The 27,944-nt window shown below is 35.9% G+C and overlaps 1 protein-coding gene across 4 annotated transcripts in view; it reads left to right on the plus strand.

The window, feature by feature from the left end:
- DACH1 (dachshund family transcription factor 1) overlaps positions 1-27,944 on the plus strand; it is a 368,620-nt gene that overhangs the window by 317,178 nt on the left and 23,498 nt on the right. For 3 of the 4 annotated variants that reach the window (XM_074912141.1, XM_074912150.1, XM_074912158.1), the window contains 3 exons: positions 7,865-8,012; positions 12,353-12,496; positions 12,962-13,030. In XM_074912141.1, coding sequence (XP_074768242.1) covers positions 7,865-8,012; positions 12,353-12,496; positions 12,962-13,030 — 361 coding nt within the window. Of the gene's footprint in view, positions 1-7,864; positions 8,013-12,352; positions 12,497-12,961; positions 13,031-16,958; positions 17,026-27,944 lie in introns of all 4 variants that reach the window. The other variant, XM_074912169.1, reaches the window with a different exon arrangement.

A 27,944-nucleotide genomic window follows, 5' to 3' on the forward strand; every position in this document is an offset into this window, starting at 1 on the left:
GTTCAGCAAAAGCTATGACAGAATAGGGCCAAATCCTACTCATTTTACTTTCTTAAGCAATCTCATTAAAGTTCATGGCATTTCAGAGTTGTTTTGTGAAAAGTATATGATCCATTCATTGCTGTTGTTTTGAGATCTACTAACGAAAAAATACTGCTATTTAAGAATTAAGTGTTGCTATATCTCTCTGGTCTGAAAGAGCATATTTGTGATTGCATCTGGTGGTTCGGAGACGTAGGATCTTTGATGTTTAAATCATAAACGGAGGTAATTCTACAACAGTTAGCATTCTTCTAACAGATCTGCTGCAATCTGTAAATAATGTATTTCTTCATAAAGGAAGAAATACAGTTAGCAAAGTATGTAATGTTTTAGCTGTGCATGCATGTACAGGAAAGTTCTTAGTAATTTTTTTGACAAATGTGTGCACTCAATGTCTCTAGACAGCAACCTAATGAGCAAAGCATTCAGCATCAACAGGTTAGCTAATCTTGTGATTGAATATGAGAGTGCTACACTACTTCAGGATAAATAACCAGGATTAATTTGCCAAGAATGCATTCAGTTTCATTTTACAGAAAATGTGAATGTGAAATTCAGTCTTTTTTTTTTTTTTTTAAATAATAAAACACACAAAACCCCTAATCTTATATGAAGAGCTAAAATAAAGGCAACATTGTAAAGAAACCAGAGACTTCTTTATGCCTTCTCTCATTGTGCTTTTGTATTTACTGTTCCTTACCTCCAGGTTCCGCATCACGACAAATAATCTGTCAGGGCACACAGGTGGGACATAAATCCTTCTGGATTTTTTCAGTGTGTCCCCATGTTGCATTACATGGTTTCTACAGATCTCTGAGGATCCTTTCACATGCCATCAAGGCATTTTTTCCCCTCATAGATTTAATCTCTATCAGGACAACATCAGAAAATCACTTCATAACAAAAAAAAAAAAAAAGCAAGCTAGTTCGATTTTCCCACCTGTGTAGAAAAAGTTAAGTATTCTCTTTAAAATGGTAGAATTTATTACAATAACCTATGTACAATAGTGGCAGTTTCTCTAATCCATGACGTTTAAAATGATTTCCATAATTAGCAATTATTGCAATGAGAGGGGGCTACTCCAGGCCCACAAATGAGTTAGATACTGTCATACTGACACTTTCAGAACTGAGTTTTAGGTATTTGACTACAAGTTCAAACTCGTTAATGGGATTTGTGGAAAGAGGAAATTCCGTACTATGATCCCTGCTTGCAGTATCATTTGTGACTTTGTTAAGAAATGCATAAGGACTACCTGAAACCCATGATGCATTTAGCACATGAATCATAAGGACTCTTGTCACTCGGTAAATTCCTCTTCACTCTCCTTTGGTCCAGATGAATTTTGCACCCCTTTCAGTACAGAGATGTGGATTCAAAGGAGAGGTGGAGCAGTAAGATCTCTCACCATTCTCTTGTTGCAGCTATGCTAGCAATGGAGCAGATCTAACTTGCTAGAAGAGATCATCTGGTCTACAGTCTGTTCCCTGCCTCCAATATGAAGGTGCTTTTGAAACAGAAAATAGCACCAATCTAGCCAAAGGCTAGATGAGTGGTTTTGATAAACGCTGTTCTTTTTTCCCCAGGGTCATGCATGATGAATATATGGATGTGTCCTTTCACAGAAAGGCTGTATGTCTGCCTGTGAAATGCACATGTACATCTTTGTTAGGTCATGGGACTGGGGTGCATTCATGACCCGCCACATGTTGTGGTAGAGGTTGCCTATATTTTAAGGGATATGATGGTCACATGAATACATAGACAGGCAGCCTCTGGCTACACCAGAGTGCACGGACATGATGGCAGACATGTGTGCTGTGATCCCCTTGTGTATATTTAGTTGTGTGAGGTGCAGGAACCAGAGAATCTGCAGAATGGGTGTCTCCAGAATAGGTTGTAGAACCTGTCCTGGTTTAAAACAGAACAGGATTGAGGTACTGTATGGGCACTAGAAGCTCTAATTTTGACCTTTGTCAGGGTAAGGATGATCCTAAACCTTCCACGGAGCTTTCGGATATGTGAGCAAAAATTTCTAAACACTTTTGGTATTTGAAAACAAAATGTGCTAAAAGTCTTGCAGGTGCTGAAGAGCTTAGGTGATTGAACTTGGTGCCCAACTCTACTTACTTCCATTTTAGAAGTCTGAGTCATCCTTTAAAATTGGACATTAAACACAAGGAAGTCTCTGTCTTCCGTCCATACAAAGTTAAATGGATGGTCCCTAATCACTAATTCATAATTTTAGGCAAATGTTAGACAAGCCTATTTGCTATCACTGTCACCAGGGGCTGCTAGGTGGGTTTATTTCCTTTTGCGTTTCATATATATGTTTTTCTTACTTCTCCATACTTATTGAAACAAAATTACAAAGTTTAATTATATGTACATTTAAAAAGGAGAAAATAACCATACACAGTACCCAGAACAACCAAAGTTTATTTCTTGCTGGGGACTGCTGAAATGCAAATAAGAGACTGTAACAAAATATTATTAAACAAATACACACATAAAATAAAGAAATGAGATTGGGGACATATTTTCTCATTCAGATGTGTATCTGCACATCTAAAAAGAAGAGAAAATAAATTTCCCCAGAGAGTTTAAATTAAGTGATATATCTGTTCCTTCCCAATGTGTATTTGTTGATTGTTTTGCAGATTAAATGCTGAAAGTCTATGTGCAGCTGCAGGGAGGATGAAGGGTGGTGAAAGGTGGGTCACAGCAAAATGCTGTGTGGGTGATAGTGAGAAGGCTAAAGATGTTTCCATACCCCTCGCATAAGTTCACCTTTTTGAGTCATGGCCCAGTTATGTTACAGCCACAGCCTTTCATGATACTGCAATATTCTTGGGTAAAAGTAATGTTTTTTTAAGCTTTTAGAGTCTGAATCTTTACTGTCCCTGAGCTGAATTTCCACTAATATCTAAGGGATGAATTAGATGCACCCTGAAAGCCATATTTTTCTATCAATCAAGACTATATTGTATTGACACAGTCTCTTTGTTAAGTATTTTTAAGGAGATATGTAAAATAAGTAGCAAGTATCCCATTGATATTAATAAAAGAAATGCATGATTACAAACTAAATTCCCTTATGACAACAAAACAAACTACTGGCTTTATTGCTGTGAGCCTCCTGCACTGTTATCATCTATGACTAAATACACCAGAGAAAAATATTGCAAGCACCGGATAAAGTAAAAACCACAGGTTTACTTCTTGTTATTTTATTTATCTTCTGCTAAAATTCAAGAGAATTACTTTATTTTTCATGGAAAGTGTTAATGGAAAAATGTCATTTATACTTGTGCAATATGCCTTTACCTGTAATGGAGATATTCAATCTGAGATATTTCAAAAATGTCTTTCTGGAGTTATCTGTAGAGATAGTCAAGCTGTGTTATCTTACTTTGCTTATGTTACTAAGTCACTAGTCAGTTACAAACAGCAAATTTTCAAACCTGTAAAGTGAACTAAAAGGGTATATATTGATTTTTTTGGTAAGTCTTTCACTAGATAGTTTTAATGATGAGAGCATTATATATATATATATATTATATATATAATTATATATAATTTCTCACTAAAAGAGAAGCAGTGTTATTTGAAAGTGTTTTCACCATGTATAGCTAATACTGCAAAAGGAAGCCCCTGAACTACAAATCTCTGGAACGTGGGAGGTTTGACTAGGAAATCTTCACTGTATGGATGCCTTGTTCTTCTAGTTTTCCTTTTTCAGTCACTGTGGGCAATTGTTGGAAACAGGATATCATCTTCTAGATAGCCCATGGACTAGCTAGTAAGGCCATTTTGATGTCACATATAACTGTGTAGCTAACTAAATTACCTTAGGTGGAACACACTATAGATATAGCTAGAAAGAGAAAGAGCTTCTGTATCCCTTCCCCTACACCCCTTTCAAAATAAGCAACACATTATTCGTATTTTTAAAAAATAATGATGGGTAATACTGGCTTTAAGGCTGAGTTCAGGTTTGATTTATGTTTCATTTCTATAGTATCAGTAGACTGCCCTAACATGATGGTGGTTTTGGATACACCTGAGAATGAGGAGAAATATCAACCATATATCAAATTAAATTTTTGTTTGGCACAATTCTGAAGAATTTATTAATGGAAAATATTAAAACAAGTGCATTTAAATAAACAAAACAAATCAGAATGATCTATAAATCTCTAGGGGAAAAAAAAAATAATTTTAACCTTATATTAAAATACAAAAATATTAGAACAGTGACAGAGAGGCAGAATGACATGACATGTTTAAAGCCTGGCTCCAGATAGAGCCATACTGTATTAAAAACAAATCTGGAACCTGAGCATGTTCACCACAGTTATCATTATCCAGCCTCCATAACATCTGACCTTCCCTAAAGGGAAATATTTTCTTTTCCTTAATGTCCTGTGTTGCACTGCATTTCCCATTGTCATTGGCAGCATATTGATTTAATATCAGGTTAGAGGATTAGCCATAGCAAATACAAGTTGGACATACTGTATTTTGTAGAATCTTTTACAGCAGATCCACTGGGAGAATTAATAGAATTTCATGCAACTCTGAAATTGCTATTCCTGTTCGAAGGGGCACTGATGGTTTTTAGATGCTGTACTTTTTAGTTGTTTTTCTCACCCCATTCTGTACTGAATACAGGGAGATATTGAATGTTTCCAGTATTTTTGCACTAGAGCTGTCATTGGCAGCAACAGCACTTTTGCATATGTATCAGTTTGGCTCTAGTGCAGATTTTTTTTCACATTGGACGCCTACTGATGTGCACTGATTTAACTTCTAAAAATGAAACTTAATTTTGTGTAGCTTATAAGTAGTCCCTAGTGGGTCTTGGATCCAAAAAGCTAATATTTTTCAGACATAATCAGCAGCAATAGGTAATGTATTACCATTAGCTACGTTAGCAGCAAGTATAAAAAAAGGAAAGGTTGGGGGAGGAAGTGCGGTGTAGAAATTCAATAGAAAATGTAATATGCTTTTAGCAGCCTCGTACTTTGCAGCAATTCTTAATATAAAATTACACACAACAGTGTTACACTCTAGCATTATTCTCCATGTTTATTCATAATGATTGTTTCATATTTAAAGAACACCAAAATATTATGTTTTGTCAGCCAAGGACAATAATAATTTAATAGTAATTTATTTTAAACTGCTACTGATAATACAACCAATCAACACATTAAGTGGTGCCAACATTGGCATCTTGCTAAATAATCTCTAGGCTTTGCACTGAGAGTACATCTTTCAAAGATAAGTCAACAAGAGCAATCAGAGCAGAAAATTAGAATTTGGTATCTTAGAATTAAAATACAGCTAAACTAAAGTTTTAATTGGGGTGATCTAAAAGGGCACTTGATGTAATGATCGCTTTCATTTGTTACTAATTGTTTGTTCCTGATGAAGAAGAAACATGTACATGAATGTAGTTGAATTGAGTAAAGATGGCAGTTGCTTTAGCAGCTTGATTTTATTGTTAAACAAGATCGTAAGAATTTTTGTGGAGGGTGTTTTCAGTTTTAAACTTACTTGACAATACACTTTCCATCAACTAATACTTTTCATGTTATTTCACTTGATCTGGTTTATCAGTGACTTGGATGAATCACATGTTCCCATAAGTGATGAATTGGAAGAGAATAAACTATTCTAGAGTTTAAATATGAGCCAGAAGTAGGTTTTGATGAACAACCCCTATGTCAATTTTTTACTATTTCAAATGCGTCTCATATAGAAAACATAGTTTATGATGGTTGTAAGTATAGGAGAATATGGTGGGGGAAAGGAACAGAATTCAAGTGGATATTAACTTTTTAAAAAATAGATTAGAAGGGCTTTACAGATATCTCACTTTGTATTTTATTTGGCATGTGTCTGTAGAGCTTTATATTTAGCTTTATGTGGTTTTCTTTAGCATCATCCAGGTTTAGCATTCAACACAAAATACCTTTGCATTTTAGCTATTTTAGAATAGCATTTGATTCTTTTAAAAAAACCTGCCAAAACTTTAAACATATTTGTAAGCACATTTGTTGTGTTACCATTGTTAGATATTTTCAGATGTGGTTCTATACTTATGTAGTGTATGTTATTTTGATGACCACCTGGGTCTTGCAGTTGGAAGGTGTGGAGTTCTTTCAGTTCCTATGGACTTTAATAGATTGAAGTGTAATAGAGTTGCAAAGCTTTAAACTCTGAATGAGACAACACTTGACGCAACAATTTAGTTAAGAATGAGGATGAGGAGTACTGAAAATAACAAGCTCTGAAAGCAGACTTAAAAGAAGAGTTTGAAGGACACAAATTTCAAAGCAGGCATTGACATTGGGAAGACTACTGGGATAAATGTGCAGACTAACACTCATGAAAAATACTTTTTCCATTTCTCAAGTATCATCATGCTGGCTTCTTTTTTCCTTCCATTTTGGATATGTTTCGAACAATTTTATTGAAGAAACATGCAACCCAGAATACAATTTAGGAAGTGTGCCTGAGGAGTGAGGAAGCTTACTTGGGAGTTGGGGGACATGATTTCTTGTCTGTAGTGTGGCTGTTCTGAAACCAGGTCTTGAGTGTGAACCTTTTATCTGTTAGCTGAATGCTTCCCTAGCGGAGCTATTGGGGAGTACTCTTCAGTCTCTCTTGTTGGCATTGTTTTGCTTTATATCAGTAATTAAATCTCTGTTGGGTCAAATTATCTCTACAGTTAAGTTGTCAGGAGACTTGCCTAGGATACAGAAGAGCTAGGTTCATATCCATGGAGGTTCATACATGCATATCCATGCTTAATTATCTACTCTATTATGATAGCTTCAAGACGAGAGATTCAGGTGTAGACTTAAGAACTTGATAGCCAGGCTTCTAGAAAATGGAAGAGGAAATATTTCCTCTTTCCATGTTCATTTATTTCAATTGCATTTCTCCTCCTCTTTGTCATACCCTATCTTAATGTCCTAAGTGTCTAGTTATTAGCTGTGCTGGGATCTTCCTGTTTCCTTGCAAAAAAGAAGGAATTGTGAAGTTGAAATTCTCAAAAGGAGTTTAGAATAGGCTGAATCATTATTTCCTGATACAATACCAACAAAAAAAGGTAGAGTTTATTTCAGCCATCCCAGGTCAAGAAATTAAGTGATTGTATTTTGTTCTCTGCTGTGAGATAACAGTTGTACAAGGTCAGGGAATGGATTTAAAACAGAGATATCTTCCTGCTTTGTGACTGCTAATATCTCAGTAACCCAGTCTTCCTTGGTAACTGTATGAAATATGAAAATATTTGGAAATAACAATAATTAACAACAATAAGGAACAAATGGCAAGCCTTTAAAAGAGTCTTTCTCCCTTTGGTAGCTTCCATTGGCTTATGTTGTGCTAGAGATTGAATTTGCCATTCTGTGGATGATACGATCATGAGATTAGGTTGTCAATTCTTTTTCAATGGGACAGCTTTTTAGTTTGGTCACAGGAAAGTGCCTGACATACACTTGTTTCTTTTATCTCTTACAAAGAATAAACCTATCCCTATAACTTTTTCACATTAGTAGTATGCACAGTCAAAGGTGAGTTTGCATTTTCTGGGAAAACTTGGCACCCAGCTTTTTATAATTTTTGTCCACCTGTTAAAATTAATTCCAGTAAAAATTTGCTGTTGATAATTGGGAGGCTTTGACCCAGTGACAGGATTATTTCATTTGTAAAATCTCATATGACTAATCAAGGAGAAATAACAGAAGTTATTATGTCAGCTGTTCTAATGTTCTTCAAACATTATCCAACTTTATCTCTGAACAGGGCCTACTAAAGGTTGCTATAGACAATGCCAGAGCTCAAGAGAAACAGGTCCAACTGGAAAAGACAGAGCTGAAGATGGAGCTCTTCAGGGAACGAGAATTGAGGGAAACACTTGAAAAACAGTTGGCTGTGGAACAGAAGAACAGAGGTATCTTAATTAAGCAGACATAAACACCTTGTAATTTATTTCCTTAGGACACCAAATTTTTTTATCAAACACCTTTGTTTCATCAAAATTTTTCCCACTATCTCATGTTATGTCCAGGCTGAGTGCAGTGCAGGAGGTTTAAGAGCCTGCCTGATTCTGCATAGGATCTTCATGTCATTTAGAACAAGGAACTTCCTTTTTCTCAATGCTTTTCTTGAACATTACTTCAGTAATACACAACACAATTATAAATACCATAGGTGCTGTTATGGACTTTAGAAGGTTGTAATCATTATGAAAAAGGATAGCTTCTTAGTACAAAGACAATTTGTATCAAATTTAAGAATCTGCAAGGTTTTAGGAACTCTTGCTTCTGTTCTCATGTGGTAAGGTCATACATTGCATATTTAGGCAAACCATATTTAATAAATATAAAGACAATAGTACTATATAAGCACTTTATAATGTGCAGGAGATCAAACACATGTTTGTAGAGGGAACAGCTAAGGTTCTTCTTGATAAGGCAGTAGCATTAGTAGCATTTCAAACATTACCATCAGCCCACTGTAAAGCCTATACATGATAAAGATTTTTAAATCATTTCATTGATAGTAAAGGTAGGGCAGTTTACAGTGATTTGCATTGCCTGTTTGTATTACAAGCATGTTCCTGTCTTTATGGCTCCATTTTACTGTATACGTATGTCTTGCCCTTTAATTATATTTAATTACTTTGCAAGGGACAGTTGACCTCTGGGGCTCACTTGCTGTTTACCACAGACCATGACAAGTCAGATACATATTTTTGCAGGGCTAGAATTATAACTCTCTTCTTGTCCAGCTTAATTTTCTGGGAACCAGCTAAACAGGGAATCCTAAGAACACTTGGATTCACAACCAGTGTCAGTATACCTTTAACTAACGTGCTAGCAGTAAGTACACAATGTAATCCTGTTTCATGCCTTGACTCATTAAGGGGTAGGATTGTCACAACATTAGTTTCCTTTCTTAACTTTTGAGAATACATTTTTAAAGAAAACTACTTAACAATTATCACAGCTGTGCGATGAATCATCCCTTTGTCCACAACTGGCCTGTTTTGTTCAGTACAATTGCATTACTTACACTTTTAAAGTAGTTTTGTAAAAGAGCTTGTTTATTCTTCACATCCTTTTACCTCTGTGTCTCAACTGCTCAAATATATATTCCTTCTTAGACAGTCACATGCACAGTAGAAAGGTGGGCGGTGGGGTGGGGGGTGGGGGGGGGTGGGGGGGGGGGTGGAGGAAATCTGACCTTACTTGAGTTTTGCCATTTGAAAGTTAAGCACCTCATTTAAGTTAATAGAAGTTCCTCTTCTGGTCGATAAAAAAAGAGATTTGTATATCCTGTTCTCAGACAGGTAGGTGGGGTCAGTTACACTTTGAAGACTTTTTTCTCTTTCCTTCAACTCCAGAGGAAATATAGTTTTCTAGGCTGGACTAGACACATGTTTTGAGCAGTTAAAATTAAGCAAAATGAATTTAACTCAAAGCTGTATGTCAGGAAAGAGCATGGGATAGTCCCTTACTTCGTTCATGGAACTTAAATAATTGACAGTGTTATTTTCAGCATGATGCATTACCTGCTTTTTAAATGTATCCCTCTAATGATGATATTGCACTGGTAAAAGAGTCAGACCAAAGAGGAATGGATTTGAACACTTAATGGTAGTATGCAGCAAAGCAAATATAATGAGGATGACTGTCTCTGCTAGTGGATACTTCTGTACAAAAGAAAAAAAAGTAATGGATTATTCTTTAAAATGAACAGATCCAAGTAGAAGAGAAAAAGTAAGGCCAGACTGTAATTATTGTGAGAATTTATTCTTCAATTAAAGGTAGAAAAATACATAGGGGGCTTTACCTACTATTACTTTCTACAGATAGCAAGTGCCATGGCTTAAAGAAAGTTTCACATGTCTTAATGGAAGCATGAGCAAGATGGGAGAAGTGTACCATATCCCTAAATTAAGAGATGCCATATGAAAAAACCGAAATGCACTTAAAAGCTACAGCATAAAAACACAAGTCACTGTGTCACATACAGGTCAAAACCCATAGATGAATGGGATTTTTAGCATTAGGCAGCTCTATCTTTTTCTAGTCGTGTTACCACAAGTAAAATATCTTTTCCTTTAGTGGCTACATCTGAATATTTCTGCAGTTTTTTGGAACATTAAATTCACTGCTGCTACTGTATGTTCTGCAGAGCTGTTTATTTACTGTACTGTTTCCTTCCTTCTTTGTAAATATTCCAATTAGTGATTCCTAAGGCTGTAGGATGTGTCTCATCAACTGGTGAAAGTAGGATAATATCTCTTCTGTGAGCAGCTACACAGTAAGGGCTTACTAATTCTGGCTCTGAATGCTGTAGTCACATCTACAATGTGTCAGCCATGATGACATTTTAATTCAGAAAGCAACATATGTTTCCTTCTCATTTATTGCAATCACTTTCAAAGTACTTATAATGAAAACATTAAAACCGTGCAATGATTCAAAATGTATTTAGTTTAGCCTTTGTATAGATACTAGATGTTCTTTGATAGCATGAGCTAATTAGCCCGTAAAGTAGTTGGTACTATATGAAATGAGAAAGAACCAAAATTTCAAAGTCTTGGATATAAATTATGTAGCTATTCTGACTACAGTATATGTGCTTATATTCATTTTGTGTCTGAACAGTTCTGTATAGCAACACAAGATATCCAAGATCACCCAAAAAGTGGTTATTCTTAGCATATAAATGAAATAGTAATAACAATGTCAGTTCCCTTTAACAGTTTCAGTATTTGCATTTTGTAAAGATACCACCATCACAGACTATTGGAAATGGGGAGTATGAACTGGTGGAAATACATTTTTACCTTTTCCAGCATTTATCCCTAGGCGTGTACCAGAGGTTACTTTGGACTGAGATACAGGACTAGATAGATCTTGGCAGTCAAACCTAGTATCATCTAGTATCTGGTTTTGGGAAGCATAATTTGCTTATTGTGTGTAAAAAATTCTTTAGTGAGTAGTTTAGTAGATAATTTTTTAGTTAGTGTCAAAGTAACAGACTCTCAAGGAAAGGGTTATCCGGGAAGATCTTATGAGAAATAAACTTCTTACATGCACATCCCTGAGAATGCTAAATGGGGTATGTAAGAAAGGTTGGGGTGTGTTGGAGGAGATAATGATATGTTCTATGACTCTACATTATTTCTTTAGAGGCTCACTTTGGCTTTTATCAAGTAGAAAAATTGGTTCACATTACTCTTTTCCATCAGGAATGTAACCTGCAGTATGTTCCTTCAGTTAGGGATCGTGCCAGTCTTGCTTTTGTCATTGTAAGTCACTGGTAACATAGAAAAGAAAATTGTCATTAAGTTTCATGCTGATCTTGGAATCCTTTTCCTTGTAAAATTTGAACTGAAGAGACACAAGGAAAACATTTTTCTAAATTAGGGCCTTTTAATGCTTAATTTTAAACTACTCCTTCCTTTCCTAATATTTTGCCTTACACTTGAGAAAGCAAATTAATATTTACTTGGCTGGGGGATCCAGTTCCGTAAAGGATTTGCTGTGAGTTCGTCAAGGTCAGTTAGCTGATGGAACAGGAACTGACAGAAAGCAAGAAAGAGAAAAGGGAAAGACAAAGGGAAATGTGGATAAGAAATAAATATGGGGAAGACACCGGGCACCAAGAGGTCAGATGGCTAGCAGGAAGCAGCAGCTTAGAGGGGGGTTAGAAAGCTCAGGGCATTTCCCTAAGGAATGAGAACTACAGTAGGGTGGGGGCTGAGCTCCTCCTGCAGCCCAGACACCCAAGCAGCCGGATCTCCCTCTTGTGGGAGAGAAGCTGCAGGCAGGCAAGCAAGCAGGCAGGCGAGAACTTCATCACTATTTGTATACTAAATGTGTTCTATGGGCAATAACAAAATGGTGGACTTAATTCTGAAAAAACACTTCACCTCCAGAGACAGAGATGTATCAACATCAGATGATGCAAAAAGTACATTTCATTGCCATTTCCAAGGTTTTCTGATGTGGACATTCACAGATTCTCATGTTTATAAAAAATATATATGCTAAAGTTGAATATCATTTACAGTTTTCAATACCATGTATAGAACAGTAGCTCTTAGAATATCCCAGTGTGATTCCAGCAAATTTCAAGTAATTTAAATTAGTGTTGTATAATTAATCAGTTTATACGAACTATTGCAGTTGTAGCTTTTCTCAGGACTCTTAATAGGTAATCATGTAGCCAAGTTTCCAATCTGAATTTGAGTACACTGATGTTCTTTTTTCCTAGCAATAATTCAGAAAAGGCTAAAGAAGGAAAAGAAAGCAAAGAGGAAATTGCAGGAAGCACTTGAATTTGAGACTAAACGACGGGAGCAAGCGGAACAGACACTGAAACAGGCAGCTTCAACAGATAGTCTCAGGGTCCTAAATGGTAAGAAAACAATTTTTGCTTCTGTGATTAACTTACAATTGAAGTGCCCAAAGAAGCTTGTTATATTGAAAATTTATAACATGATGGGGGGAAAAAAAAGAAATGTCTCTTTTCTTTCCTGCATTCAAGTGATGCCTCTCTCTTTCTTGTTTTGGCACTTTATATAGTATGTGCAAATAAACTCACTGGAGAGAATGTCCAAACTAGGACAATTTTATATTATTAGCTCAAGAAGTCAATTTTTTTTCTTCTTCTTTTTCTCCCCCCCTTCATGCTTGAAAAATCTATTGCTCATTAATCTTCCTAGTCCAACAAAAAATTGTCCTGGCCTCCAGTCATTGTTCAACATTAAAAAAACTGACAAAGGTTGATTGTATTGTAATTCAGCATTGGAGTAACAGGTTGTAAAAAGGACTATAAGAATCAAATGAAATATGTGTCAGTCTTACCTTTCTATGTTTCTAGACTCTCTGACCCCAGAGATAGAAGCTGACCGCAGCGGGGGCAGAACAGATGCTGAAAGGACAATACAAGGTAGGAATTTGCAAAAGGCTATAAATCTAGATCTTGCTATATGAGTTTTTCCTCAGCTTTAGACTGCTATTCAAGCATGTAGCCTACCATCTGGGCTACATCAAAACAAGTTCAAACAAGGTCAAGTTCATCTTGCTTGTTTATAAGAGAGAATACATTCTATGCTGATAGATTTTCTTTAAATTAATAGGTCATTTCTGTTTATACAGAGCAATTGAAGAAGAATAATTAATTTGAGGCAATATTGGGTTGAAACTCAGACATGCTGGATGCAGTTTTTGTGAATATGTATAGTTACATGTGAGATAACAATTTTTTAAAGGTATATTTGAAACTTTTGAGCCTTTTAGCTACAGAAATGGCTAAACCTAACGGGTAACTTTCAAGGCATGATGAGAATTTCATAACTAATATTCAGTGGCAGTTACTGAAAGGTATGTTTCAATAAGCTACTCTGAGTATTAATGATAAATAATCTGTTTATTCCCTTCTTGGATTTTTCATTTACCATATCCCATTATTTAAATTTTAATAAAACAAGTCTACTGAGTACATTTATACATGAAATACTAAAGAAAGTCATATTACTTCTCCTGTGAATCTAAATGTTTATATCTATATATTGTAAACAACAAGATATTAGTAAAGAACAATTTTTTAGGATACTATTAATGTTATAATGTCTTCTCTAGTCAACAGGCAAAATCTACCTACATGAATACTAAACAGTAAAAATAGCATTTGTTTTCAATCATAAATGAAGGCGCATTTTTCAGAGGCAAGCCTAAAATTATTAGCATAATCACTCTCACTTGCCTTTATTTTGTATTTCAAAGTCAATCATCTTAATAGTATTATTTGACATCATCTGTGTGTTATTTAATCACTTTTTCTAATTCCTAGAGTTGTTACTGGTGTGCTGCAAGGAAGCTATAACAACAGAATAAAAAGTCAACAAGCTTTTAATGTATTGAGCCTATAAACAAATTCAAAAGAGGCAATAAGTTCTTATGTAGGACAAACACATGTATATAAACAAAAACATTTAGATTTAAAGCAAGTTATGTCTGCAAAGTCAATAGCTCACAAGTTGGAGTATGCCAGATTAAATGTTGCCTGGGAAATGGGTACATGTTATGAGGTTTGTTATATGAGAATCCTAATTTCCTTCCCATAAAATATATGCTTTATTCAAAGCACCATTTGCTGTAATTCATTTAGTAAGAATCCAGTCATTATGTCATTTTGTTGTAATCCAGTCATTTTGTTATTTTGTTTGGTGCAAAGACAGACGTCTAATTTCCTGGGAGGCCATTCTGTTACACTAGTCACTGCACTATCTGAGCTCTTTGCAAATATTAATTACTTCATCTTCAGAGCATTCCTGCAAGGAAGTGAAGTTTGGAGTATTCCCATTTGAAAGCAGGGAAATAGAGTCACAGAGATGACAAACTGCTTAACTTTTAAGTAGCTAGGACCTATTTTTTCAGGATACTTTGCATTTTTTGGCAAATGTATTCAGTGTATTTAAAATCACTGTTCCTGTTCAATTCCATTTCATTTATGGGCTGAGATACCAAGCTGGATATTTATAAAATGAGCAACACATAATTACTGAGTATTTTTGAAGTATGTATTCTGAAGGACTTATCCCAAACTACATAGGAACAGCACTTCAGCTTTTTAACCATGATTATCCATTCTTTTCCAGCTATCCTCTGCCTGTTCATGCTCATTTCATGTATTTCCATTTCTGCAACAAATTAAATCAAGGACTTACAAGCAGCATTCTCAGTAATGATGACCTTTCCTTGATTCATCTGTTCAAGGTGGTGCAAGAAAAAAAAAACCAAACAACCCACAGATGATTATTTAATTAAAGACTGGTCCATAATATGTTTTGATCAAGTTATTGGATCACATTGCGAAGGCAACCTTAATTCTGACATTTCCTGTCTCTACTTTGCAGTCTTAACAATAGTTTTTTCTATGGAAAAGTAAAAAAGGAAGAAAGAGAGTTGCAATTTCTTATCATTTAATATATTCAGCTTAATTGTCATACAACACTTCAGAGCTTTTAGATCTACCAAAATATGTAACCATACAACACTAACTGTAGGAGTTATGTGGATCATTGTCATTGTGGATTAGCTATTGTAGGCTGACAGGTTTCAGAAACAGTTAATGGCAGACGAGTAATGCTAAGTGTCAGGACTCTTTGTGTTCACTTCCAGTATTGGAAGGAGGATTCCCTTTCATCCTAACCTCCCTTTTCTTGTTGTCCTTAGCATGTATCCCTGTTACTCCTCTATCTCTGTGTTCCAGTTCCTTCTGGCTTCTTCCTCCTCACTCCAGTTCCACCTTTTATCAATGGCTAAACACACTCTCTCCTGGCTCTACATTACATTGTGTTTCTCTTTTGCCAACTTCACCTTCTTCCAGCATTCTATTCTGAACTCAGTTTCATGCCACCCTGATTATTGCTTTAATTAAAAGTTCTTTCCCTCCTCAGTGACCCCCAGCCCCTTGTCTCTGTCTGACCCTTCCACTTGGCTGCTTCTCTTGTCCAGCCATTTTGAAAGTCCATGCTGCATTGTCACTCCCCATTAGCAGCCTTCCCTGTTTGGTACCACATCTCTCTCTCTATTCCTTGCTTCCTCTCACCTCCCCATCAAGCTCACGTTCCCTACTGCTTTCAGTACACATTCTGTTTCTTCTGCATATGGATATTGGGGAGAGCAGCACTGAGAGAAAAACAAAGACAATTTCTCTGTTCTTATCTCAATATTTAACGCAGCAGTTATTTGTAGGAATGAGGAGAGAGGGTTGCAGGGAATGCTGCTTCGTTCTTGCAACACCAGGATAAAGCATGCTCAGTACAGATGGGCTCCTTGGAGAATTTAGCTGCAAAACGCTACAAAAGCTTTCTAATGGGTGAAACTGGGATTTTTCCAACACTTTCTAAAATTTTCATTGGGGCAACAAAGACCATGTCTTTCCAATTTTGCAAAATTTAAATTATGTCCTTACATTTTATCTACAAATGATACTTTGTATACTCTAGTATGTGCTATAGAATTACTATATAGAATATACGCCATATTCCATAATAAAGAATATAATACTATCTCTTTCATGTTTCAGGTTCTGGAAAAAAATGCTTACTAGGGAAATATTTATGCCTTTCTTATTCCTTTCAAAAATGTGTCTTGGTATCAAAGCATGTCTGGGGTAATAGTGTCTTTATCCACAATCATTTAATTTTTTTCAACTTAATGTATTAAGCATGCTATGCAGTTCTATAACGAAGCAAACAAAAGTAGGAAAGCTGCAGCATTATGTAGTGAAGTAAAATAATTGAAATACCAAGTGTAATTTCCGCATTTAAGAAAATATTACACAAGGAAATCATAATTAAAAATAAAGTTTTGATCTACCATTTGTTATAAATAAAAGAATCTATGTCAACTTGAAGTTATATTTAATGTTGATAGTTTTCACTATCACTTTTGTGAGTAAGGAATGTGTAAAAGATAATTGCATTTGTCAATAAGGTGGTTATGTTCTGTTCTGTTTTTCATCATGTAGCACTCATTCAGATTCACTTTTAGTTCATGTAAAGTCTGTTATAAAAGGGGAGATATAGTAAAAATAAATTTGAATATGAGACTACAGAAAGAAGCAATACAGGTTATTTTAGGGTTGGATTTGGGTTTTTTTGAAATACTGGGTAGATAAGAGTTTGCTGGAATATACATAAAATACAAATAATCATAATAAATAACCCAATTACGGGTCTCATTTTTTAACAGATACAGATACTGAGTTATTAGGAACTGGTGTAGACACTGGTTTTAAATGTTTTCTTTCTTGCTTCTGTTTAAAATAATAATAAAGCCCATTATCCTCTTCTCCATACATATTGTAGGTTCACTAGATGCCTATGCCTAGCTCCCAATCCGGTTTCCCAAGACCCCCTCATCCCACACAAAAAGGTACCATACAAAGATAATGTTTGACTTTTATATACTGTTTTGTTACCAGACCTCTTACTAAGCGCTAGAACAATGACATTTACTGCCTCTCTTACTTTCTTATTTCCATTGACTTTTTCTTCCCCGTTTGGTTACTTGCCATGTACTTGTCAGCCTATATTATAAATTTTTCTTTTCCTCTATAAATCCTGCATTCCCAATTGTCTGTCTCTCTGTAGTTTCCCTCCCAAGTCCTGCACATTCATCTTCATTCCATTTAAACACCGCTGCCTTTACACATTATTTAAATTCCTCTAAAAATGTTCTACTTCTGCACTGTCTTCCCCATTGCCATTCTTTTCATATGGTGTCCCTGCCATATCTTCCTTTTCCTAAATGACTCCCAGATTGTTTTGTCCTCTTCTCCCAAAGCTATCCCAATAAGAATAAGGAAGCTTAACCAAATTTTCTCTCTCTCAGGCTGCTATTTTGTTCATCTGTTCATCTTCTCTATTTCTTTCTTATATTCTAGCAAACACCTCAGTCCGTACCATTTCTACTTTCTTCCAATTAATTTCCAACTTCTACATGCCATCATTCCAGCTGCTTCTGAAACCAGCTCCACCATTTTCTGCTAAGTCTTCTCACCCTGTTCAGTTCCCATGAGTTCTCAGGCCTGGTTTTTTTTTTTTTTTTTTTTTTTCCCCCAAATATCTGTCTGTGTTCCAGGAGACCCTTTGCACTCTGCGTGTTCTCAAACATTTCCGGTCCTACTCCACTCTTGCAGTCAATTTTTCGTTAATTACGTATTCTCCTCTTGTTCCTTTTGTCCATCAATCAGTTTCATACCTCAATTTCTTTGTCTGCTGCGAATATTTTTTTTCCTTCTAGCACATTATCAGCCTTTCTCCAAATAAGTCTGCTATTTTACTGTCCCTGTCCCTTAGCAAAATGAACTTATGCTTTCTAAGCCCTTTTCCCACTGTTTCTTCTTGCCTTTTTCCAGTTCTCCACCTCTTCTTTAGGCTCATATTATCAGCGTAGTTAAGTCTAATGCTAAATGGCTTCAGACTATGCTTTCCTGATGTAAGAAAAAGAGCCACTCAGCTATCATGCACATAAAAGCTTCCAGGGCCATCTGTCTTTTTCCCTCCCAGAAAGGACAAGGCAGGAAATGGAGATGTTGAGCAGATGCAGGAATAGAGAAAGAAAGCAACTGCAACTCAGCACACTGACTGCATAGTCCCGTATGAAGTTACTTGTAAGGCCTTTGAAGGCTACTGAGGAAGAGCGAGAAAGAAATTATGTTTAATTTTGCCTGTACCAAGAAACTAATGTGTGCATTTTGCTGCCTGAGTACTAGGGGAAAGCTGCCCTGCAGCTGTTCTCCACATTAATAAAAATTGCCCTGATAGAGCTTCAGTCATTTTCCTGAAAACCTAACCTAAATTGTTTTCTGCATTAGTTTGAAATTTGTTTAATCTATTTTTCAACGAGCAAAATCAGTGTAATAATCTCAGCAAATGATAGTCCTTGATTCTTTCTTCTATACTGGTGTTTGAAAGACAGATATCTAAAGGACTTCCACAATGAAAACGAACTTTTGGTGCTTCTGTGAAGCTTGTCCTCACGGTTCATTTCTGATGTATATATCTTGGACAAAAGCAGGTGGAAGTATGTGATGATATTTCGTATGAGATCAGAAACTTTATTGGAAAAGGGCATTATCAAGGCTGTAAAGTCAAGCATTCCAAAATTAGGAAATGGTAGAATTAAGGTTGTCTTCCGCACCTTTGTTCAACCGTCTTTGTGTATGCATCATGATATAATCTTTAATTATATGATTAGACACTGTATTTTTCACAGTACCCTGTCTCATTCAGTGCAGGGGACAAGGATGTAGCTGAATAAATGGTTATATATCCAATATTTTCTTTATCTTCTGTGCTCAATGTGTGTTTTCATGTTTTATAAAATACCTGGTTTATATATAATACTTTCATCATTAGACATCAGGCTTTACAGAAGAGGTGTGAATTATTATCTCAATTTCTTTCATATATTAAATCTTAATTTTGGCATTTCCTAACAGTTGAGTGATTTGCTTCACCATTTGAATAATGTCCTAGGTAACCATTTCCTGAGCTTTTCTTTTTAAGTAAACTACAAAGTCAGAAGTTTCACTGTGAGATGACATCTGACAGCCTTATGGACTCGAACCTTTAGATTCACAGTGATAAAGCTAACAAAGTAACTAATAAACTGTAATACCTTATTATGAGCAGTGTGGTCTAAGGAATGACCATTGCCAGGGGGGTTTACAGGTATTTGTTGAGATAAATAAAGACAATCTTGGGATACGTTTCATGCTCTTGGGCATAGAATCTTCCTTCCATTTTTCATGAAGTCTGTATCACTTTCAACAGTGTCCCCGTCAAGCTTTCTTATCCCTGTTTCTTCCTCACTTCTGGCCTTTGTATCAGTCCTAATAACCATTTTTAAATTTTATAATCTTGATAATCTTCTTGCCTCTTTTTTGTCTCACCTTTCACGACAAGTTTCTATTTATATCCAGTCATAATTCCAGCCTCTAATTTTAACTTCTTACACCTAATATCCTTCTTAATCAAGATCCAGAAGTCTCCAGATACTGGCTTGTAATACTCTACCCATATGCTACACATCCAGTTACTTGTCAAGATTTCTCCTTCTAAGAGACTTCAGATGACTTTACCTGACTTTCTTGTCCTATCTGTGTTCTGTCCCCTATCTTTCTTTTTATTCTCAACCACTGGGTCCTGTTCTTGTCTAGTGAGTCCAAATCACTTGGTCCCCAGCTTCAGTCTGAGTTACTGTCAGCCAACCATTTCTTATTACTAGCTCCCTTTCACAGTGTCTTCCAGTCCCCTGGTTTCTGTGTTTAAGCAGTCTCAGTCACTCCCCCTAGTCACATTTTCTGTCTTTATTTACGATTCCAACTACTTCAGACTTCTTGTCCTAATTTCTCTAAATCTTAAGCTTTATATGACAATGTTTACAGACCTAGAGAAGGTTACTCTTGGCTGCTAATCATAGATAGGACACCTTTTCCAGCGCAGGACTTCTCTGAAATTAACTAGTGATTTTTTAAAAATAGTTTTCAATATCCTCAAATGACAGGACTTCTCTCTCTTTTCTGGGGACATCAGTCGTCTTTGCAGCACATTTAACTAAAATGTCTTTTTCTTTAGTCTTTCCTTCATTTATTTTGCCCATGATATTGACTGTGATGACCATCATCAAGTCCATCTCTTTTATCTGTTATCTTTCTTTAGTGTCCCTTCAATAATTGCATTTTTCTCCCAGGGCTTCTAGCTTATATCTTTGCATTTCTGTCTGTTCCTCTCTGTGTCCCCCTTCTTCTTAATCAAAACCAATTCCATTTGCTCCCATAGCTCCTCAAAGATGAGGTCATCCATCTGTATAATGCCATGTTAACCAATGGGCATATATTCTCTACAGTATTAACTGATTAAACTCAAGAAAAGCAAAGCACCTTATTCTTTATACATTTTACCAAGTTTTTCTTGCCTTTTTTATAATTAAGACATCTTAGAAATGTTAATTTTACATATATATCAGTTTGTAAATCCTGCATTTTTATTCAGTTGACACTTGCTTATCAGTTATTCCATTTTTATTGCCACTTAATAAGTACTATGGATTTGTTGTTACTCATTCATTATTTCACGAGACTTGTAGCAGAAAGGTGCTTGGGTTTAGTATAGAGCCAGGATTCTCAAATGGATTTATTAGGTCGCTTTCAGGATGAAAATACATTTTCACTTTTCCATGTCACATTTCTTCTTCTCTGCTGACCCATTTCAACACTGTTTCTGCTTCCCTTGTATTGTTGCTTTCCCATTTTCCTTCCACCTCTGTTTCAACCTCCCCCCCTGCCAAAGATTACTTCTGAATAACCCAGTTCTTTCTTATTATGCCACTTCTTTGACATGCAAAACAATGTGTGTGTGTATGATCTGGAGATATGTGTCTGCTGGTTGACCAGGTGGCTGACTAGGAGATACATGCATTCTGAGGGATCAGTGACAAGCTAGGAGATATGCATTTTCTGCTGGACATCTTGTTGCTGCCTCTTGGCAGCTGGGCAAATCAAACAGTACATGATGCTTCTCAGCAGCTGATGGACCAAACAAATGGTTTTTCAAGCTGCAAGAGACCCACGGCCCACCTGTTGTGTAGGCCTGCTATAAAGGTTGAACATTTCATCAGGGAAAAGAAGTCAGGAGCTGGAAACAAAGCTGTCAGAAGCCTGGAAGGCAAAGGGATTTTTTTTTTCTAGATATATTGAATAACTGCCCAAGGAAACATCTGCTACTTAGCTAGGCTGTTTATGGAAACAAACAGCTGACTATTCTAGACTCATAGAAATATAAAATGGTTCTGTGAAGCACCAACAACAAAACAGTGGTCTGGGGTTGTTTGGAGATGAACGTTTCTGTGATTTTTAGGACATTTAGCCTGTTATTCCATTAGGCCAGATTTTTTTCTAAAAAAGAACCTAATAATTTCCATTTAAGTTGTGAAGAAGTCTTTTTTCAGCTTAGAAGTCAACAAACATTAAGAAGGTCTGTCTATGTTTGTGAAGTACCATGTCTTGTGAGAGTGTGACTCAGCAATCTAACAGATAGATTTTGCATTTCTCCTTTTACCTGTCTGATTATCCACATTCTTTCTTAAGTTTTCCATTTTTAAGGTTTCTGAAGTTCAGTAAAACAACAGGTTTGACTCTCTACACCCTTAGTTAACTGCAGACATAAGACAGAATCGCCTCTGTAATGTGACTGCTGCCCTCGGGGTTATTCTGGCACCTCGACTTAAGAGTAGTGATCTGAGCTACCAGAAAAGTGTGAATAAGACCACAGAATGGAGCAAAACTGTTGTAGTGACCCACTAGGGCCTGATGTCTGCTGTCTTTGTTATTGATCCTTCTCTGCAGGCCAGAGTTTGCCAGAATCAAACAAATCGATGCATTGGTGAAAACATGTGCACATGCACCGTTCAATTTTAGCAGCTGATGGATCCTGTGTTTTCTTCATTGCTCTTCTCCTTTGTCTTTCTTATGCTCAAAAAAAAAATATTTTCAGACTCAGACCTAGCAGTGGTGTTAAAGGGGGGAAACTGTTAGAAGTTTAGTGTCTAACCCTCAGTCACATTTAGTGGAGCTGCTTTACTCTTTTTGGTTAGTCCACCCGATTCTATTTTATTTTTGTTCAGTCTTCCTAAAATATTTGTTGGGTAAACATTGTTCCTATTTGCAATAACACATACTTCTAATGCTTCATTTTCCTTCCGATCAGTGCCTTAAACTTCAGCTGCTTTCTGACTGCAGTGTGTAACGCCTTGTATTAATGTCAGGGTCATGCACTTATTATTCATCTGTATAGCACTATGCACTTCAATGAAATTATATGCATAATAATAAATAACAACATTAATCTGTGTGCACCACCTTGAATTTCATTACTATTACAGAAGGTGTATCTCTGAAAATAGGTTCTCTAATTTTTATACATTTTAGAAAGAGCTGGGTTCTCTCCCTGTACTCTAATTTAAATATTTTTTTTTTTCCCCCTAAGAAGAATAAGCCTTACTAGTTTTACCAGCTCACAAGTTTTGAAGACATTTTTTTTATTGATTTTTTGGCTTGACAGACAATCCAGCATAGTTCCTATTTTAAACAGAGATTGTACATTAGACACTTAGGACATCTCTTGCCAGTTTGTCTTTCACCATTGAAATCTGAATACTCAGTGAGGAAACATACAATAAAGATTTATTTTGCTTCATATTTCCTTGACTATGAATAAATACTGAAATTATCTTACAATGCCTGGAAACCAAACAGTAAGAAATATGTCTCCTATCCCCCTGTCCAGGAGTCCAGCACTTTGGCAGGTTTTCAACCCAAGCTAATCAATTGAAGGCAACATTGATTAACTTAAACAGAAGGTGGTATTGATTGCAGACAGTAACCTATAAATAGATGATTGTTTCATAGCATTCACAGGTCATTGTTAGCTACATCTTTAAACTTTAAGGTACATAATCCTGTTATCTATCAACCAAAAAACAAAGGAAGGGCATAGAGTTAAAAAACAGTTATATGTATGTTGCAGAGTATTCTTATATACTCTCATTCAACACTTATATTCTTATATAAACTTTTTCCCATTATCTTTGAAATTGCTATCTATTGCAATTTACATCTCATTTTATAGCTGTATATATACAAAGCTGCTGGAAAGCAAATATGTTCATGGCTTTTCTACTGAGATAAATGATTAATCAATCAGATGCTTTCTTCCAACATGGTACTTTAGTACACTTTTTAAGCAACTGTGTAAAATTAATGACTAAGCATGAACAGAGTCAAGTGAGAAAATTCAGAACAAGAAGAATATTAAATAAAACACATTCTGCACCAAAGAGGCTATTAAGACTTTATATAGAATTGTTTTTACTTGTTCATTTTCATTCATCTCTTCCTCCCTCCCTCCTCCATGGTCATATTATTCAATGAGGGAAGGATAGGATAGATGAACTCTTGCCTAACAGACTTCTGAGGTCACCCCAGTTGTCTTGCTACCTGGGAAAGATGAGCACTTCAAGCCACCATCCAGCCTATTTATGTTTGCCATAAGTACCCTGTTCCCTTCATCTTCTCATTCAGACTGAAACCTGAACAGGCTGGTAAAAACCCACATTTCTAGCATAGTCTCATCAGCTGAAAAGCAAATCACTTTTTCTCTTCTAGAGAAAGAACTAAAAGACTTTATTTTTTAAATCACGATGAAAAATTGATTAAAACAACATCATCATTTCAGTGAAGCGGTGTTTCTATAGCCTATCATGAAACAGATACAAAGTGGATTTCTAGTTCTTTCACAACTGAACAACAATCCTGTGTCTCTTTATGTTGGTTGGAGAGCTATATCTGTTTGTGTAAGGTGTTTATCAGTGTTTGCCTCTATACTGTGTAGAGAACAGTGTTTGCATTTTTTTATAAAAACGTCCAAGCTCCCTGACTTTCAAAAAGATCTGACGCTTTTTACCATTGTAAATATAGCCCTTTGGCCAAGTAGAGATGTGGACTTGGATATGCCAGCCCAGAACTTTGTTAAAATGCGTTGGAGTATTCTTGTACTTTCTGTTCTTTGAAACATCTTTGCCTTCTATCTCTATATTCAATATTATAATCTTTTCATAACTGCTTCCCTTTTTTCGGTTTAAAAAAAAAAATCAATTTCACTGTGAAATTTGCAAGAGTAATCATATGAAGAAATAGGTAAAGAAGTAAAGTTGGTCTTTAGCAGATATTCAACAGAATTAATTTAATAAGAGTGTATAATTCTTTTCAATTGTTAGTGTAAATATGTATATCGAAACAGGAAACAGAATCAAGGCATCGAGGTGAAGGAAAGCATGTCTGTGCATAATAGTTCTGATAAGCTGTTTAAGAACAGATTATTCATGAGAAAACACAAATTTTGTAAATCTACCAAAATTAGCTAGTCCAAAAATAGTCTCTTAAATTGTTGTTATTTATTTTCAGAGGATAGTTTATATATTATAATGTTTCTGCATTAATATAAGTTTTAGTAAACATATATTTGTTTGTTTATTTTACTGATTCCAGTTTGCAGCCTTGTGGTGTGTCTCAGATAAATGGGTTTGAGCTAAATCAGGAGTAACTGGAAAGCTAGAAGTAATGTTATCATTGCAATATTTGAACAACTTTGCAGTCTTTAATGGATTTAATCTTCACACCAGGAAATACTCCTGTGATGCAGAACAAAGCAATTATCTTTATATCATAGAGGGGCTAAGGAGCTTGATCATGGATTTGTCAGAAATCTGTGGTAGATCAGAGACTAAATTTAAATCTTGGAAGAGCTAAAATTTTCATTCTGCCCTTCAAGTTTTTGCCCTCCTTTTTATATGTTTCTTCATGCTCTCTCATTGTATAGACATATGGAAAACTAGATGAAATTTATCCACTTGAATATTGGTGGTAGGATTTATGTCCCAGAACTTCATGCTAACAGGATACATGTAACACATCATCCGTGCTTGCTCTTGACTTGCTCAGACTGGTGGCTAACCTCCGTGAATATCAGGGTAATGACAAAGTGCACCTGGTGTAAGTCTCTTGAAGTCTTTTCTTTGTTAGACGCAGCTTTGAAAATACAACAATGTATGTTGCCTAGCATTATTTGATTATTACTTGATTTGATATGATTACCCCTCACATATCAAGTTGACCTTACATGTTCAGCTTTTGTAAAAAAGACGTGGGATAAACTCTAGATTCTGTTACTTCTAAATAAACATAATCAGTTTGCTTAAAATACCTTGCATAATGACATCTAAAAGGTTTGAAGCTAGAGTAAAGTAATGGGGAATGGATTATTTAATTTATGTAGGTGCTGCCAGCTTCCTAACCCCAAAGCTCCATTGAATTTCTTTCTTCAGCTTCCTGGTATACAGACAGGCTCAATACCTGCTATACTTTTCTACTTACAGAAGTGAAGATAAACCAGTATCACTTTTCTGTACTTCAGGAGCTGAAGAATAAGTATGCACGCATTACTACATGCTTTCCTTTCAGTGTTTTGGTCAAACCCACAAAGATGTAATATTTGATTAAGTCTAAGTCATCAAATGCAAATCTGTCCCCAAGTATTCTATGGCAACAGCAAGAAGCAAAGGAATTGCCAGTCATTTACATGGAAGAGTATTCAATGCATTGCTTCTGTGAGGTAAACCCATTTTACACCAGCAATGGTGCAATAGTGTTCATTAAATTTTTTTATATGATCGTACCTACCTATATCCCCTACCATATTCTTGAAATGACTGTCTCCATTCATGGCAAGGTAAACAAGGATTAGTAAAGGAATATAGCCAAGTAATGTCATTTCCCTTAAAGCTTTACACAAATATTGTTTGAGATGAGATGATGACTGTAAGATGTTAGTGACTGTGCTGGTAAATGACTTCTTCAATTTATGTGGGAAGTAATATGTGTTCATGAACCCGTATTCCTGATCACATCCCTGATTCAGGTACCATTCCTGATTTCTCCTTTTGCTGTCAGATTCACCTACAAATCCAGTTTTCAAGCCTGAAGAACTGTAGTGAGTTAGTCTTGGGAATGTAACATGAGGGTCTTCTTAACTGTGGAGAACACTAGGGGAAAAACTATGAGGATGCTTATCTGGAAGCATCACTCCAATTTGAAGCATTTTGATAGTAGCACACAAGGTGAAGGGTAAGGCAAAACTTCAAGTACTGTGTTTCCAGTTGTTAAAAGGGAAGAGCCAGTGAACGAATTAAGAAGGAGTGGCAATTCAAAACAGTAGACTAGGAAAATATTTTTGCCATGTGAATTTGTTTATACAATTCAGACAGAAGTAAGCTTTAAATAGGGTAAGATATGAGGAGAAAGAGCGTATGAATTTACAGCCAGAGAGAGGGATAGCAAAATGAGGGGCAGAGACTTTTTATGAGAAGAAATTTAGACACTATGTTGTAATGACGAGTCAGAAGTAACGAGCAAATGGGTTACCTTGATTTTAAATTCCACTGACAGACGAGAAGAGTGGTTCATACTGACTAAGAGCAGTAGTAGTGTGGAAGACAAGTTGGAATCTGAAGGGGTGAACGATTAATTGCTCTGTTTTCCCAGCCTGAGATTGTCAGAGCAGCTCGACATTCACAGAGAGAATCAGAAAAGCAGGCTGAGGTTTTAGATCAGACAGGAGGCAATAGACCTGGAGTATAAAGGGCTATGTCAGTCGCCAACATGGATATGGTAGCTGAATTTCTGTTTGTGGATTAGACTAATTGGATATGAAGCATGGAGAGGGAGACAGTGGGAGGATCACAGCCCTGAGAAACTAAAACAAAAAGTTGAGGAAGGAGCCAAAAAGATCAAATTGAGAAAGAAATTAGTCATGTGAATGGAGAGTTAGAAACTAACAAAGAGAGAACAATATTTGAATACCAAAAACCTTTTATCAAAGGCTAGTCTAGAAAAGTCTAGGCGGTAGGGTATGAGCTGCTAGTTCTAAGATTTGGCTAGAAAGAAATCATTAAATGCAACCACATTTAATAAAAGTTTTTTTAAAAAAAATCTGACTAGCAACAGAATTGATGGTCAAGGAATAAGGTACTTCCCAGCATTTTGCAAGTATTATGGTCATTCATCCATATGTTTAACTGACGCATTCTTACCCAGTTAGGAGCATAGAGTATTATAGCAATGTTGTTAAAGAATAAATGACTTTTCAAAGAATAGGAAAGTTTCACAGGTTTTAACTTCAAGTTAAAGGCCTTCATTACATTTTCTCTTATCAACAATGTCCCTGAAGACAGGATTCTGTTTATACAGAATTATTACAATGTGAGTTCTAGAAATTTTCTTGGATATTTTTACTAAACCTCCGTGGTAATTGCACTTGAGAATTTTCTTAATGGTAGTAATCATCTATCAAAAACCGTCAAGCTAGGCATGGCCCCATTTTCTCTCTCCTTGTTGTATTTAAAGAGAAAATCTCCATTTCTGTCAGATGCTGTAGATTTGACACCCAGCTGAAAGAAGATATAAATGAAATCAAATCATTGCATTTCAATATCTGATTCCAGATAAAAGATATGTACACAGCAAAACTTTCAAAGGGAGGTGCCTTCAGTTGGAACTTGGTAAACAGCTGGAAGGCATAACACCTGCAAGGGAAAAAGAAATAATATTTTGAGAGGGCCACATAATGTTATATTACCTTTAATTCTACAACCAGCTAAGAAATTAAGAAATTTAGAGTGTAAGTGAGCAAAATATTCTTAATAGCCTTCTAGCAGCCTGTTTTTGTGAAGAG

Source organism: Athene noctua, chromosome 1, assembly GCF_965140245.1.
Source record: "Athene noctua chromosome 1, bAthNoc1.hap1.1, whole genome shotgun sequence".
NCBI lineage: Eukaryota > Metazoa > Chordata > Aves > Strigiformes > Strigidae > Athene > Athene noctua.